This window comes from Pleurodeles waltl, chromosome 4_2 (assembly GCF_031143425.1).
Source record: "Pleurodeles waltl isolate 20211129_DDA chromosome 4_2, aPleWal1.hap1.20221129, whole genome shotgun sequence".
In the NCBI taxonomy this organism is placed as follows: Eukaryota; Metazoa; Chordata; class Amphibia; order Caudata; family Salamandridae; genus Pleurodeles; species Pleurodeles waltl.
In genome coordinates, this window is record NC_090443.1 from 868,842,782 (window position 1) to 868,860,017 (window position 17,236).

Below are 17,236 nucleotides of genomic sequence, written 5' to 3' on the forward strand. Positions count from 1 at the left end.
GAAGATAGTCAGTTCCTCTTCACATTTCGGTTCGCCAGCTGTTTTTTGGCATGATGCCGAATCCCACAAGGGTACACAGAGAGCCCTTCCATCTTCAACCAGATCCTTAAAAAGAATCTGGAGACCATGGTGTTGCTTTATCACTAAGTTCTGTTACAGTATATTGATAACCTATTGGTGGCAACAAATACACAGGAAGCTTGTAAGCAAGATTACCCTGTTGAGCCACTTAGTGAACATAAAGAACCCCTAAGCAAATTGCAGTGTAGGAGGAGAGAAGTTCTGTACCTCAGACCTCACATTGAGAAAGGAGCAAGGAAGGTGTCACAACAGAGAATCTCAGCAATTCTGGTAATGAATCTGGCAACTCAAAAGAAGTCAGGAAGTTCTTGGACACCGTAAGTTACTCTCAACAGTGTAATCCCAACTTTTCCCTAGTGGCCAAGCCTTTACAGAGGCTGACACACAAGGATGTGTCAGATTCGGTGCCATGGGATAACACATGCATGCATGCCTTCTCAGAGCTGAGAGAAAGTCTCTGTTGTGCCCCAGCTTTGGTAATGCCTGATTATAACAAATGTTTCACTTTGTTTTGCAGTGGGGGGGCTGTGCTCTCTCAGTGCTTACTCAGATGCATGGGAATATGGGCAGACCCTTTGCCTATTTTTCAGCTACCCTTAACTCAGTAGCAGCTGCATTGCCTCACTGTCTCAAAGCCGTGGACGCAACAGGCATCAGCACTGAACAGTGTGAAAGTATTGTTATGGGCATCCTTTGAATGTTTTTGTTCCCCACTCAGTGGAAATATTGTTGACCTGCACCAGGACTCAACATTTTACCAGTATTCGTTTGACAAAGTACGAGCAAGTCATATTTGCAGCTAACAATAGCACACTCAAAAGATGCACTACTTTAAATGTAAAGCCTACTAACTTGTTGCCTATTCCTGGAAATAAGGATGTCGAAGGTGAAGTTGAGGATGACCGTTTCGATGTTACTGAGCTGTGCACCAAGCCAAAACCAGACATACAAGATGTGCCACTACCTGAATCAGATTATGTAATGTTTGTTGATGACTCCTGTTTACAAGCCCATGAAGGAAGCCTGAGAGCTGCCTATGCAGTCTGTACTGTCTCAGTTGTGGTTGAAGCCTCCTGGCTTCAAGGAGTGTCTTCTGCACAAGTGGCTGAATTGATTGCTCTTACTAGAGCATTCTGTGTTTCAGACCAATTGAAAGTGACCATTTTCACTGATAGTCAGTAGGGCTTTGGTTTGTTTCGTTCATGGCTTTGGACAGTTATGGTCAGAGCGAGGTTTTATGACCTCTTCAGGCTCTCCCATTAAGAATGGGGAGAGTGTGCATAACTTTTTAAAAGCTTTACAGCTACTTGCTCAGGTTGCATTTGAAAAGTGCTCTGCACACGCAAAGGAGATGATAATGTAACTGTGGGAAACAGGTATGCTGATGATGTTGCCAGATATTGTGCCTTAACTTAAATGCTTGTATTTTTGATGGTGAATTTCAAAATGAGGGAGAGATGAGACTGATTACAACCTTTTGCTAACCACAGCAGATATATAGGAGAAAGTTAGGAGATTGCAGGAGGAAGTGTCAGAAGCAGAACAGCAAGGTTGGATTAGAGCTGGTTGTGTTAAAAGAGATGACTTTGGGGTTTTAGCAGAAGGAGGACCTGTGTTGCCAGATAGTTTGTTACCTCCAATGGCGAGATACTATCATAGGCCTGCTCATGTAGGAAGGGATGCTACAATGTGTTTGTTTCGGCAGACATGATTTTATCCTAGGTTCAGATTGATGGCAGAAGCATTATGTTACTGATGTTGTATGTCAGGAGATGAATGTAGGTAAAAGAACTGCAGTAGCATTCAGTCACAGGGAGATCAGGAGGTCCCTTTAACAGTATGCATTTGGACTTCAGGCTGAGATATGTCTTAGTGATTGTGTGTATCCTTTCGCATTGGGTTGAAGCCTACCAGACCAGGAGATATGACAATCCCACAGTACTGCTGTCAAGAGAACTTATCCCCAGGTTCAGGTTCCCGACTTTTCTGGAGTTAGACCAAGGGACCCACTTTAACAATGAGAACCTGAGACTATTGTGGGCAGCATTGGAAGTGGAGCAGAGGCTACATTGCAGTTATCAACCTGAGGCAGAGCAAGGCAAAAAAAAGTGTGTGCCTCCACTTCTTAGAAATGGCCTGATGCTTTGTCCCTTGTGTTGATGAGTCTTCGCAGTACTCCCGATAGGAGGACAGGATTATCTTCACATGAGATCATCCTGGGTAGAGCCATGAGATTGACAGTTGTGCCTGTAAATGCGCTTCTGAACATTACAGATGACATGAATCTTGATTACTGCAAAGGACTGGCTGATGTAGTGTGTTCTGTGTCTCATAAGGCTGGAGAGGCTACAGCTCTGCCTCAACAGGAGCAGTGCCGGGGCCTTAGACCTGGTGATTGGGTTATGGTGAAGAAGCATGTGCACAAAACATGTTTGGAGCTTTGGTAGACAGAACGTAACCAGGTCATCTTGGTCACTACAACAGCTGTGAAGTGTGGAGGTCTCCCCCACTGGGTGCAAGCCACGCATACTCGCAGAGTCCCTTGTTCCCTTGATGATATGACAACACTTCTCCCTGAAGTGCTGGAGTTACAGTGATACAAAGGGAGCAGGTTCGTCAAGCTGTTGGGGACCAACAAGAATTTGGGACAGCACATGTTCAGCCAGAGGGGAGTCTGAATGAGTCAACAGTTGACGTCAGACAAAAGGGTCTCATCCTGAAGTGTTGACTGCATCAAATTCAGATCCTGGGGAAGGGCCGAGTGCTGCAGTAAAACGAGTAGTGCTTCGAAACCAGTGGCCAAGAGGGCAGAGTTTGCCTGAAGTGCAAGTACTAGACACTATCACAGAAGAGACTGCAGAATCTGGCCTGAGTGGCACTGACAGTGAAGGGCCAGTAGTGTGGAGATCGATCAAAGAGAGCAAGAGTACCACGTCAGAGGTCCTCCTCACCGGAATGGATATATCTTGCTGCCAATGACTGGGAGGGAGAATTTTGGACATTTTGTGGTAAGAATTTGACTCCAACTGAGCCCCCTTGAACTGAACTTTATGGCTGAACTGAGTTTTATATTATATTGCCACTAAACAGACTGAGATATTTTATCTTGGATGTGACTAATAGTGAATTTGAACTGTGCATTTACTAGAGACATTTAGATAGACTTTGGAGGGAAGAAAGAAGAGTACCAAGGTCCAAGAATGAGCATAGCGGGTCATTTATAAGAACATGTAGTAGAGCTAAGGAAGAGTTACAAAGACCTTGTAAACAATATAATTTCAATGCATGGATGTTGTTTTGCCACGGTTGAATAAGTGGGAGTCAACGGAGAAGGCTTTTGCTGTTGTTGAATTTCACAAAAGGTCTGAATTCAGAGAAATTATGGAGTCTAGTACAATAGTGGTAGAGGTAGATACATATTTGCAGGAGTGTTAGTTGTAACAATTATAGTATTAATTGCATTATTTGTAGGATTAAGCTTTTCTACACGTTCTAGTTTAGAGGAAATTAGACCTACAATTGTCCCTAAAACACCACTTCCTACTGCCAATAGTTTGCCTTTATTTAATGAGAATGCCTTACATGTAGATACATCTAGAGGAGATTATTCACTAAATGTTTATTCCAAATTGCCTTATGACAATGTTGACACTATGGTTGCTATGGATTGCTATGTATGTATGCAATAACCTGCATCTACTGCAAAGGGTATAACATATCACCATATTCCTTTGACTTATGGCGTACCATATAGTTTGTTGCTGAGTCTATTTTGTGGAAACAGACATCTCCAATATTATTTTTTAAATTATGATTCCGTTTTCTTAGAGTTTCCTTTGTTCTAACACTTAAATCGCCAGCCTGAAATAATGGACACTTATTTAACCTTCTATGACACTGCTTATTCTCAATGATGTTCATCTGCTTATTGACAGATGTGGAGAAGAAATGCATAGATTCAGTATATGACAGGAGACGAAACAAAAGGGCCAGAGCAGTACGCCACACATATGCTCCAAAATGGGCTAAGGATAAGATTGAACATTAGGTTGCAGGAAATCTAGCAGCTTTAGCATTGGATTGGCAACATCATGGGAAATTGTGTATATACACTAGAAATTCTAGATCAAACAAAGATTGTGTAGGCAGTGAATGGGATCACACTTTTGAAATTCGAGGAAATTGGGGATGATATATAGATGGTGATGATCCCATTATTCCTGGAGTTTGTTATGTTTGTTGGAAAATGCTTATTACAGGTTACCAAGGAGATGCAATTATTCCACACGTAGGAGTGATACTGAATTCTCATAAGAATAGAAAGTTGTCTACTGTAGTTGATACGCTGTCTACAAATACAGCTGGCTCATTCTTAGTTGTAGATACTGATATGGTAGCAATTAGATCTATGGTTTTGCAAAACAGACTTGATTTAGACTTTCTTCTCGCAAAGGAGGGTAGAGTCTGCAGGATGTTAAAAGTTCAGCAGTGCTGTACTTACATTCCTGATAAACGTAAGGATTTGAAGAAATATATTAAGAACATTACTGGTCTGTAGAAATATGTGAAAGGATTGGAAGCAACAGGTGCATGGGAAGCAATAGGGAACAGATTTGCTGTTGTTGGTAGATGGTTTGGGAATTTAGAGAGGGGAATTGTTGGAAGTATTGTGAGACCCCGAATTGATAATTGCTCTTTGTGGAATATTCTTGTTTATAGTTTATAAGAGATACAAGCAGGCACAACTAAAGAAGGGAGTAGAGAGGGAAAGAGCAAATATAGTACTAGAATACAGAGAGAGCAGATATTATGATGACATGAAGCATCTGGAGGAGTCAAGACGAGCATTCTTGAATAAGCTTATGAGGTTTTGAATGGTCCACCTGATGAGAGATCCATATCTTGATGTGAAGGCTTGATTCACCATCAGAGGGAGGATTGGGGCAGCTTAAATTTGACTCCATACTTACATGTCACAAATATGCAACATATACGTGTACTTAGCACTATGTATTTTGTGTGTTTTAACATTATTAATGTAAGTGTTGTTACACCAGTGCTGAATTGCATTCACTGAAGAACTAGAAATTCACATCTTTGTGTGCTTTAACCTTATTAAATTAAATGCAATATTTAAGGATGGAATAAGATCATTCTCACATTACTGAAATGTCTTTACTATAGAAACGAGAAAGATTTATGTAAACGTGTGCACTAATGTTTTCACATTTGAATTCATAAGGTACATTTATATTCATGTACTCAAAGTTGCATTGCATTTACCTAAAACTATTAAATGAATTTAATTTGAATTTATGTACTGACATTCTCATATATTTGTAGTTATATGTGCGCAAATGACACATATTAAATGTGCAACGTTTAACCATTGAATTATATGTTTAAACTTGACATGCCTAAGCCCGTATTCTTTCAGCATGAAATAGTGTTTTTTCATTTCTGCTTGCATGTCTTTCTCTTTGCAGGTGCTTTCACATTGATTGTTAGTTTGAGGACTGAGTTAGAAAAAAAGGGTATGAGTTTATGGCTGATCCCAAAATTTAAATGCGGGCAAATTCAGGCTTTGTACCAAACCTGGAATGGTACTAGTAAAGCAAGACATTTGTATGTGCTAGTGAGATTCACAAGCATAAATGGTTTCATGAATCTGCTCGGTGTGTGCTGAAGCTTATTTCATCCACCTCCCTTCTCAAATCTTTGGGCAGTATTTGTCGCTGACTCATATTTGCAGTGCTGACTAAGACACAAGCTGGTGGCAGATGGGCCACGCACCAACGCCCGTCCCCTCATGTATGACAACAGGTCAAGCGCTTGAGTAATAGTTTTTCATGTCTCGGCACCCATGAGCCATTTGGCTGGAGAGACAAACCTCCTCATCAGGCCCTAAAAAACCCACCAACATCATCGTGGTGATAATTTCCTGGGAAATTAAAACAATTTCATAATGTCTACTCTTGCTATAGGGGTAGAAATCAAATCATGTACAATATCCACCAGTACTGCATGGATGTGAGTGCATGAATTGCAACATTTTAGAAGAGAAAAGTGGGAGATTTCTAAAAAACAAATTGGGAGAATGTAGTTCCCCTATTGACTTCTACTGCGGCCTGAATCAGATTACTGGTTTGTATGGGTTTTGCAAATCTGCTGCTGCAGGATCAGATATTAGCTACACAAATGTACGTTTTTTTTCCTTACCTGTCAGGAGCACCAGGAAAGTGATACGGCATATAGAGAGAGCGTGATGCAAGTGCTGTGACCTGGCCTGCGGTAGCAGGTTACTGGCAGTGCATACTCAGAGTTACACAAGATCAAGCCCTGTCAGCTGAAGCCCGCAGAGGAATCGGGTGTTTACATGCAGGAATGTAAACACGGTGGGAGACTAGTCTTGAAATCGGTAGTCTCCCGCCTGAAACATGGTTGGCATTTTTGCTAGTGTTAAGGTCACCACAGTACATAAAGTGGACATTTTATCCTATGTGAACATTGCACCTGTCTCAGAACCATGTCGGATATGATCAGTCCTTACATTGGGTAGAGCGCCTCCCCCGTAGTGGGGGGGCGCAGCCCGTTAGGGGACGGGGCCTCCGAGGCCCTGGGGCAGTCCCTTCCATCTTTTCCCCCTGCCGGGGGGGTCCCGAGTTAGGCCGGATTTCCGCCCTGACGCCTCGCGAGGCGTTGGGGGCGGAAGTCATGCCCCAGGGGGCATGTCGTGGGGCCGACGTTGGCCGCCCGCCGGTTCCAGCCGCCGCGCACTGGTGGGGGGCTATTTAAAGGCCCCCCAAAGAAGGTTATTCCTTCTTTACTTGTGTGCGGCGGCGGGACCTGGCATGCGGCCCGCGTTTGAAAGGATTACTCACCAGAAGGATTCCGGCTTCTCCCCTTGATTTCATCGGCTGCTGCCTTCGTTGAAGTCCTTCCTGCTTCGCGTCCAGTATTTCAGTATCGAGTTGTAAGTATTAGAGCGCAGCGCGATTGGCGTGCCGGGGCCCCTGTCTCCAGACTTAATTAATCTCCGGGCGGCCGGCTAATTATTGTAGGGATTTTGCGCGTCCAGCCCGGTTCCGGAGCCGGATTGCTTCGCGCTCTAAGTTGCGTGCCGGGGCCCCTGCTTTCCAGCCGCGTGGGGGGGGGGGGGGGGCAGCTTAACGCGCAGCCATTTCAATATAAGATCATCCGAGCCACGGAGGCGCGTCCAGCTTGGTGCCTGAGCCGGATTTCTTCGCGCTCTAGTGGCGTGCCTGGGCCCCTGTCTCCAGACTTATTCAATCTCAGGGCAGCCGGCTAAATTATTTGTAGGTGTGGGGTCGCAGGGAAAAATCTCCTAAGTGGCGAGCAGCGCTTTTCAAACACGCGCTGTGTTAACTGGCCGGGGTTTTTTTTTTTTTTAGTTTAAGCGCTCGCATTTTTAAAACGCATGATCAGTGGTGGGCAGCGCGATTCCCGACGCCCTGGGCATTTTTGATAAAACACGCGTTGGGCGAACTGGTCTTGTTTTGATGTGTCACACTGTTGTAAGGTTGGGTTTGTGCATTCCGCTTCACAGAGTTTGTAAGTTTCTGCTTTGTCTGGAAAAAAGGAGTAACTTCTGCCTTTGCTGAATTCCTTGAAACTCATGGTTTCAATGGCAGGCAAACAATTTTGTGTTAAGTTTTGGGTTTTCATCTGGGGGCTGACAGTTGTTGCATAACATTGGTATTGTAGTTTATCGTGCTTTAGCACAGTGTTAAGCCACCTGCCTGTGTAGTGCTTTATGTGTATGAGCCATTATTAAGAGGTGGCCCATTTGCAGGCAGCCAAAGATTGTCTAGCCTGTGTGGTTGCATTAATTATTTGGCAGTTGAGCCACACTTAATTTTCACTGTGGTTAGCCTGTGTGGTTGCATTAATTATTTGGCAGTTGAGCCACACTTAATTTTCACTGTGGTTAGCTTGGTGTTGCCTTAGTTAAAGTTATTGCATCCATTACTGCAGATTGGTTTCTTCAGCTCTTTTATTTATGTTTGGTGGACACAGGATTAAGGGGTTTCAATTTGTGGACATTTGGGATCCCTGTGTTTGACTGTTTTTTGCCTCTCATTTCTTTTCAGGTCATACCCACTATTAAAAAAAAAAATAAAAAAAAAGAGGGGGGTTATACTGTTAATTAGGCAGTCCTTTACAATTGGTGATAGCTATAAGGGCAGGTCACCATGACACCTAAGAAGGCCTGCACCCAAAAAGGGAGGGAGCGCGACCCCGATTTGTCCCAGCTGCTGAGATTAGTTTTGGAAAAATTGGGGAGTGAGGAACCCAGTGTGGCCATAGAGGCTCCTAAAAAAGATGGGGGCAGGGAGAAGGGTTCCCGCCCTAAGCGGTCCCACGTGGCCCCCAATACGGCTTTTCCCCCAGTTAAGCGTAGAAGGAATGCAAAAGCGCAGGTGCCGGCCACCATCATTCTGACGCCCCCCCACAGCGGCAGCGGCCACCATCGTTCTGTCACCTCCTGCAGCAACTAGCCTCTCAGAACAGTTGAGCGTGCCCGTTGCCGTGGCCCCGCTCACTGGCCCACTCCCCACGCCACAAGTTCTTAACTCGGGCTCCACGGCCCCCGCGGGCGTGGGTATAGAGGGAGTCCTGGCTGATATTCGTAATTCCTTGGCGGCCTTAGCACCAACAGCGCAGCCCGGGCCATCTCCCACACCGCTTCAGGGGGTAGTTTCTCCCGCGCCATCCGGTCCACCGCCCGTGGGCCCCCACGATTCCCGGGCGCATGATCAAGAGCCATCCAGGCTGGCGCTAATGGAAGTTTCTAAACTATTGGCCGGTATTAACGCACCGACTACCACCGCCCCACCACCCACTGCCCCATGGGGGGCGGACATGTCATGGCAAAACACAGTGGCTGATTTAAAACGCCAGGTAGACTCCCTAGTTGCAGCGCACTCCTCAAACTTGCGGCAGGCCGCGATCAGTAGCCTGTGTGTCGCCCTGGCACCGAGCATTTGTCTCCCATCTCCCCCACCGGTTCAGGACATCCAGCCCAACTCAAGCAAACTTCCGAATCCGGACATCCCGGTCAAGGAAGGGATGACAGACTCATTATTATCCAGACCAGGTAAGCTGGCAGCCCACGTTAGCGCTGAAACAAGGGAAAAAATATGGAAGGGAGACTTTGTGGACATTTTTTCTTTAATAAGGGCAAAAAGAAGGGAGATGGAAGGGAAGGAGAAGGAACATAAATCATCTTCCTATAGCGAAAGAAAGCCAAGGATTGAAGAAAACATCACAAATTGGCTATTTGGCTTTAATGTTTTTATGTCAATCCTGTTGGAAAAAAACCCAGAGTTGGGCACCTCTTTGATTTATTATGCCAATAAGATATTGAAGGCTCAACACGCGTACGGGGGGTCCGCCTGGTTGGAGTATGATAGGGATTTTCGTTGGGCAAAAGTAGAGGACCCCTCCATCGGGTGGGATCAAACAGAAGTGAATGTGTGGCTCGAATGTGTTAACAACAAGGTCCCAGGGAGGCAGCCCTTTCGGCCCCAGTTGTCCGGTGAGAAGAAAGGGTCTTGCTGGGCATTTAACAGAAGGTCATGTTCACGTCCCGCAGGAACATGCAAATTCGAGCATAACTGTTCCTTTTGTGGCCACCCGTCCCATCCTGAATCCAAGTGCATTAAGAAATCTAAAGAGCGGGGTCGGGACCCCAGTAAACCATCAAATTGAGTCTCCTCTTCCCTCCCCGGTCAGGTTAGAAGCGTTACGCCCTTGGTTACAGGCTTACCCTTCTGCGGACGCGGCTTCAGTACTTCTTAACGGTTTTTCCTTTGGCTTCAGGATCCCCGCCCCTAATGTCTCTCCGGTAGATCATTGTAAGAACCTAATATCTGCCTTGCAGAACACTTCGGTAGTTGCAAACAAAATAGAGAAAGAGAGGTCCCTGGGCAGGCTTGCTGGTCCTTTTAGGTGCCCTCCGCTACCTGGTTTTGTGTGTTCCCCGTTGGGAGTGGTTCCAAAAAAGGAAGCAGGACAGTTTAGATTGATCCACAATCTTTCAGCCCCTCGGGGTCATCAGTTAACGACGCCATCGATCCGCAGCTATGTTCAGTTCGATACGCGTCAGTGGATAATGCGGTTGAGAAAGTGAGAGCGCTGGGCCGGGGGTCTATGTTAGCAAAATCCGACATTGAGTCTGCCTTCCGTTTGCTTCCCGTGCACCCCGAGGACTACCACCTGCTGGGTTTTCAATTCAGGGGGGGGTATTACTTCGACCAATGCATGCCCATGGGTTGCAGCATATCTTGCAGTTAATTCGAGCAATTCAGCTCCTTTCTTCAGTGGGTATTCTCACAACGTACGGGACACCGGGAGGTCATTCATTACCTGGTCGACTTCCTGATTCTGGGACCCCCCAATTCTGACAGGTGCAGGTGGGCTCTTCAAGCTTTAATCGCTTTGTTCAAAGAGTTTGGGGTGCCTTTGGCCCCCGAGAAAACAGTCGGCCCTTTTACTTGCATCACTTTCCTAGGGATTGAAATTGACTCCTTGGCCGGGGAGTGCCGCTTGCCTTTGGATAAACTGTTGGCTTTCAAGGAGTCCATTAAATTTATATTGTCTCAAGAAAAGGTGACCCTGCACCAGCTTCAGGTACTGGTGGGTCAGCTGAACTTTGCTCTAAGAATTATCCCCATGGGTCGCCCCTTTTCTAGGTCAATAGCTCGCTCAATGACGGGGCTAAAAGAAAAACACCACCACACCAGGCTGTCCAGAGAGGTTAGGGACGACCTGAGGCTGTGGGATTTGTTCCTTAGGACATTCAACGGGTCGGTCATTTGGCCGCAGAAAGCAATACCCAGCCCTACGCTGGGCCCATACACTGACTCTGCGGGAAGCATAGGCTTTGGCGCAATTTTGGGCCCATTATGGTGCAGGGCAGACTGGCCTAGAGACTGGGTCAGATGGGGTTGGACCAAGAATATAGCCTTCTTGGAATTATTCCCAATCGTGGTCGCTGTAAACATCTGGGCTAAGGAGTTCAGGAACAGGGTGGTAATTTTCTGGTCTGATAACATGGCGGTGGTGGAGGTTATCAACCGGCAAGGGGCTTCATGCCCTTTGGTTTTGCGCCTTTTGAAACACCTGATTCTGGCTTGTCTTCAGCATAACATCACGTTCAAAGCGAAGCACGTGCCTGGGGTGCATAACAACGCAGCTGACGCATTGTCTTGTTCATTAATGCAGGAATTTTTGCGGTATCACCCCCAGGCGAAGGAGAAGATGACGGAGTTCCCAGAATCTCTGTGGAAGATTGGTGCCCCTCCCTCCCAGACTTAGTAGCGTCATCCTTGGCCCCACGCACAAAAACAGCTTACGAGAACAGTTTTTTACTTTACAGGCGTTTCTTGCATGCTCGGCATATGGCAGACACCTTTTCTGAGCCAGCAATAGGGGCGTTCCTTAAACATCTGCGTAGTCTAGGGGGTCCGGTGTCATGCGCAAAGGCCCATTTGGCGGCAATACGTTTCTTCGCAAAAATAGTTAAATTGGAGAGGCCTCTGAATAATTTTATCATAAAACAAGCCTTGAGGGGTTGGGCCAAGGGATCCCCGGGTAGCTCGGATGCCAGGCGTCCCGTCACCCCTCCTTTGCTAGAAACGATTTTAAGGGCGCTTCACACCGTCTGCTCTTCACCCACCGAGGCGGCGCTTTTTGCCGCAGCCTTCACTTTGGCTTTTTACGAGCTTTCCGCATCAGCGAGTTGGTAGGCTCCTCCAAGGGTGACCACTTGGGGGGCCTACAGCGGAAAGACGTAATGATCTGCAGGGGGGCACTGCACATTATGTTGCGTAAATCAAAGACCGACCAGCTGAAGAAAGGAACATGCATCACACTAGGTGAGGCGCCTGGTTCCCCCTTATGCCCTGTGTTAATCACAAGCAAATACATGGCGGTGCGCCCTATGGCTGAGTCTCCGGCCTTCTTCATCCACCCGGGCGGAGACTGCCTCTCACGCTACCAGTTCGCGGAAGTCTTTAAATTGTCCCTAAAATCAATCGGAGTGGATCAACAAGGTTATTCATCCCATTCCTTTAGAATTGGCGCAGCCACGGCGGCAGCAGCAGCAGGCCTTCCAGCGTCCGCTGTAAAAAATATAGGTCGGTGGTCTTCGGAATGTTACAAACGTTACATCAGGCCAGAGTTGGAGTAACAGGGAATGGGTTGCTCGGTGGTGTTGTCTCACGCGCATGTTTTCTTTTCTTTCAGTCAAATGCCTCAGCGAGTAGTCTGGGTATTGGGCCATTCATTTGTCCGTCGGGCGGCATACCGGTTGCAACAGCTCCGTGAGTCGAAACTGGCAGTCTTGCACAGTGTGGCTTTTCGGTGGTGCGGCATTGGCGGAGGAGGCATCACCCAGCTGCAACATTTGGTCGAATTGGTGAGTAGTCGTGGGGGACTGCAGTCTCCGGATCTGATCATCATTCACTTGGGGGGCAATGATTTGGTGCGTTTAGGCCGAAAGACCCTTCGGGAGACGGTATTTCTTGAAATTTCGAAAGTGGCAAAGCAATTCCCAAGGGCAGCATTTGCCTGGTCACACATGGTTCCACGTCTTAAGTGGGGGGCAGGGTTAAGATCTCGCACCATCAACGTATCAGTTCGCCGGCTTAATGCCGAGATGGCGAAGCTCTGCCCAGGCCCTGGGCGCCTATGGAATATCCCCCACAAACTGCTGAAAGGTATGCACATGTTTCACAGCGACCAAGTGCATTTGTCCGACGAAGGAACCGATCAATTTATTCGCGACATGTGGGGTTTTGCCCGCAGCCTCTTTTTGGGTGGGGAGGGCGAAGGACCTTTGGGGCCCTGGTCGCCCTTGTGGCGGAAATTAAGATAAAAAATGGGACTAGAAACAATAGGAGGGGGTCCCCAAGGTGGAGCCCCAAGGAGGACATCTGGGATAGGATCCTGAAGTTCTGAGCCAACCAGCGGATGTACACACCAGATCAGGGGGTAAGAGACCTCAGATCGCTGGGGGAGAACATGGGGCTCCCGCTCTTGGCTCCCCCCATTACACCCCTGGGCTGATTGGTGTTTGGAGGGGGGGCGGAACCCTAAACTGGAGGACAAGGTACCGGGTAGTCAGGGTAACCGTCCCTCCTACGGATACAGGTGAGACACGGGTCACCTGTGTGGTCCAATATGGTGGTTCAGGACAGGAAGGGATCCTGTCACACTGGTTATGGTCACAAGTAATTTCTCAGTAACATGTAAATAAAAATGTTTTCTTTATTGACTAACCTTCTTATACTTGCTATTTGATGTTTTGCTTGTTGAAGTTATGAGGTATTTTATATGATGACTTTTTGAAAATAAAAGATACTCCTTCCAACGAACAAACCTTGTCGTCTCGTGCTTTCCTGGCGGGGGGAGTGTGGGCCGTCTGGAGGCCTCCGGATCCTAGTAAATAAAAACGTGCTGGTGCCCAAAGCCCTCCTCTAAACACGCGCGGCTGCTGCATTTAAATGTGGGAACACGGAATACTGAGGCAGCGTAATCCCGAAGCCATCTCGGGTCACTTCAATCCACATAAAGCCACTCCCTGCCCCTTCAGCTCACTCTAGCAGCTTCCTGCTTTCTCCCATTGTGACGCTTTTTCGTTTTTCCCTTCCTCCGTCTTTCCCATATGTGTCTTTTGCTCGCAGCAAATGCTTGAGGCAGAAGAATAAACTATGGCCTGCAAAAATAAGTGGTGCTCAGCACCGGAAACAACAAGCACAAATTAAGCACCGGATATGATGCAATGAAAGGAACGTCCACAGTGGGCTCTGAAATAGGTGCATTCCTGTGCTTGTGCAAAGTCGTCCGTGTTTCAGGTTTTGTGCGCAGCTAATCAGAGCATGAACTTGCATGTGAGTAATTTAAGATGGAAGGAAGCAGGCGCGTTTTGTACAAATACAGATCTTTCCATATGAACTTGCTTTTGTGAAAAATGTGGTGTGCTTCGTTCAACTCGCAGGTGGAAAAATTGTTAATGAACAGGGCATTTTTCTCCCTGGGTTGTTTGGCATGAGACCTCCCCACGAGCACCGCAGTTTGAGACAACCTGCCACTCTGATTTGCACATAGGTGACACCGCGTGCACCTCAGGAACCCTGCTTTCCTTCCTCCTCGTAACCCTGCATGTGCCTCCCACGTCACTGTCACCAAACTGTTGTGTGGTCTACAAGGAAGGTGAGTGCGAGACCACACAGCGCTTTTTCCAATAAAGAAGACACATGCTCTGTATTATAATGTTCTGGCCAAAGACCACAATGTCGGGTCCCATCTACTTTTACTGCTTTTGGCCGTGACGACACAGCCGTGACCATCTTAGCCCTATTCACGTGGTCTACCTCGCGGATACCCCTTCGTGACACTGCGACATGGGGTGGTCCGTCCTCAAACATAACACCAACCATAATGACACTATGCCCAACACATTCTGTCAGGTGTACAGATGTCGAAACATAACAGGCCTCATGCACAAACAGTATGCTGTCATCCAGTGTTCACTAGTACCCTGAAACCAGCCTCCCCCTTTGCCGTGTGAGGACTTCTCAAATCTCTCGAAGTGCAACTGTACTTCCCTTTTCCCCCTACACAGAAACACTTTTCCCTACATCCTCACCATCTTGGGGAGGTTCTCCAACTCCTTCCCACCATGTACAATGATTTACTCCTTTCTTAACTGGAGCACATTTCTGACTGTTTCCAGTGTGGGAATGAGTTAGATAAAGCCTATATATGAGTGGTGGGTGTTCCCAAAATTTCCATGAGGGCACATTCAGGTTTTGTGAGTACCAGACCTGGGATGGTACTAGTAAAGGTAGACATTAGTGAACCTCAAAAGCGTAAATGGTTTTATGAATGTGCTCTCAATGTACCTGCATTGGAACCCTTCCCTTAATGGGGTCACATTAGCACAGACATTTGCACTTTGTTAATTTCACATCAGGAAGTGCATGGAGCACACTGCACACTGGTAAATATTGACAGCTTACACTTGGAATGGTTACTGCCTGCCCTCGACAGGCCCTGACTATTGGTTGGTTTTCAACAAGCATTGGCAAAGACAATAGGTCTTGCATTGCCCGCAAGCCTTTCAGCAATTCCTGATTTGTTTTATGGTATTTACAAAACGTTATTGTTCAGGAAGCTACGAGATTCTCATGAAGCTAAAAAAATGAATAAAGATAAAATAGTTGTTTTGGTTTAAAAAAAAAAAAAAAAAGCCCACGCTCCCTGGACCTGAAGAGAACTACTTTGTGTGTGTATGTGTTCCTGGTGAAAGGGCAGCATGCCGTAACTCACAGTGAAGTCATCCAGTGGCTGAAGTGAGCTGACACATAGCCCTATGATGCATGCTGGAGTGGCTGGAATAAAATGTGAATGGCACAACACAGACTAACAGATTAAGGGGATCATTATGAACACGGCGGAGTTTACCGCCGTGTACATGCTGGCGGTCATTTCACTGACAGCCAGCCCCCCTGGAACCCCACTGGCCGCATAATGAACATTCTGCTGGTCCTTCGGGTGGAAACATTGTTCCCGCCTGCTGGCCAAGTAGAATGCATGGCCAGGACATTGCCGCCGTCAATGCCGCTGTGTGGCGGGTGACCTGCGCGACAGGGCACTGCACGGGGGCCCGGAGCACCCCTTCCGCCAGCCTTTTCCATCAGAGAAAGGCTGGGGGAATCAGGGTACATTATCTGGAGGGCATCCGCCATCGTCAGGCTGTCTGTCGGCGGGAGTCTGGAGGTGGTGGAGGGCCTGTGTTGTTTATATAGTCTGGTTCAAACCTCCTATAAGTAACTATGATAATCACATAATTTAATCACATAAAAAGGTCTTCACTAACACAGACTAAAAAAACAATTAGTCTAGCATTGACCACCAGGCTCTTGCCTTTGACAGGGAAGGCAAGAAAGAGAAAGAAAGAAAAATGAATACCAGAAAAAAGAGGAAGGCAGGAAAGAAAGTGGATGGTGAAAAAGAAAGAAGGAGGAAGGTAAGAAAAAGGCATTGAAGATGAAAACTAGAAATAAAGGAAAAGAAAGGCAAAAAAGGAGGAAGAACAGAAAGAAGGAATGAACGAGGAAGACAAGAAAGAAAGAGTGAGGGAGGCAAGAAAGGAAGACAGAAGAAGGCAAGAAAGAAAGAGGAAGAGAAGAAAAAAGGAAGAGGGAGGCAAGAAAGAAAGTGGAAAGAAAGAAGGTGAGAAAGGGGAGGATGTGCTATTTGTGAAAGGGTTAAATGCAGTCATTCAAAGTGATGTTAGCCAGAGGCTAAAGTAGGCTCACCCATTGCCCTATGCAGTATGATGCTGTGGGCCGAAGCAAAATGTGAATGACAAAACAACAGACCAAGAGATGAAGACAGGTGGCTAAAAGTCCATTAAGTAACTATAATGTACAGATAAGTTTAGTAAAATAAAAAGATCTTGGCTACCGCTAGACCTAAAAATGGTCACAAAGCTTTGACTGCTCATCCCCTTATGCCTCTGTCTCGATGGCAATGTGTGCTTAATGATTCGTAATGGTAACTAACAGAAATTAAAGTTCATGTACTTTTTTGTTTTCTTGTTTCAATTTAGTAAACCGATACTGCATGACGTCGGCTAATCAAACTGGTTTTCTATGTGATGACAGAGTTACCTGCATTTCGGCTTCAAATGTTTGCAATGGAATTAAGAGCTGTTTAAATGGAGAAGATGAGGAACCCACCTTATGCAGTAAGCAATACTTGTGCCCTTGATAAAATGTGTTCTACGCAGGGAATTTTTAGGACTGTTCATGCAGACAGGGCATACCCGCAGACGGATGGCAACGTCACAAGCCCGCGCTAAGATAATGTATGCAATGGCACTGGAGGGAGCTCTCAATACCCACCAGGGATGAATGAATGCCAAAGTTGATGAGAGCTGCAATACATGAAAGGGTGATATGCAATATTAATGGCAAATTAAGGGGCATATCTATGCTCCATTTGCGCCGAATTTGCATAATTTGTTTTTACACAACTTCGGCACAAACCAAACTCCATATTTATATTTTGACGTTAGACGCGTCTAACGTCAAAATGTTGGAGTTTGCACCATTTTTGGGAT

General features: G+C 46.5%; 1 protein-coding gene across 1 annotated transcript in view; it reads left to right on the plus strand.

Annotated features, from left to right (window-relative positions):
• Positions 1–17,236, plus strand: part of LDLRAD1 (low density lipoprotein receptor class A domain containing 1) — a 150,839-nt gene that overhangs the window by 72,010 nt on the left and 61,593 nt on the right. The window contains exon 4 of the mRNA XM_069232639.1: positions 16,724–16,861. Within this exon, the coding sequence (XP_069088740.1) occupies positions 16,724–16,861 (138 nt within the window). The remainder of the gene's footprint in view (positions 1–16,723; positions 16,862–17,236) is intronic.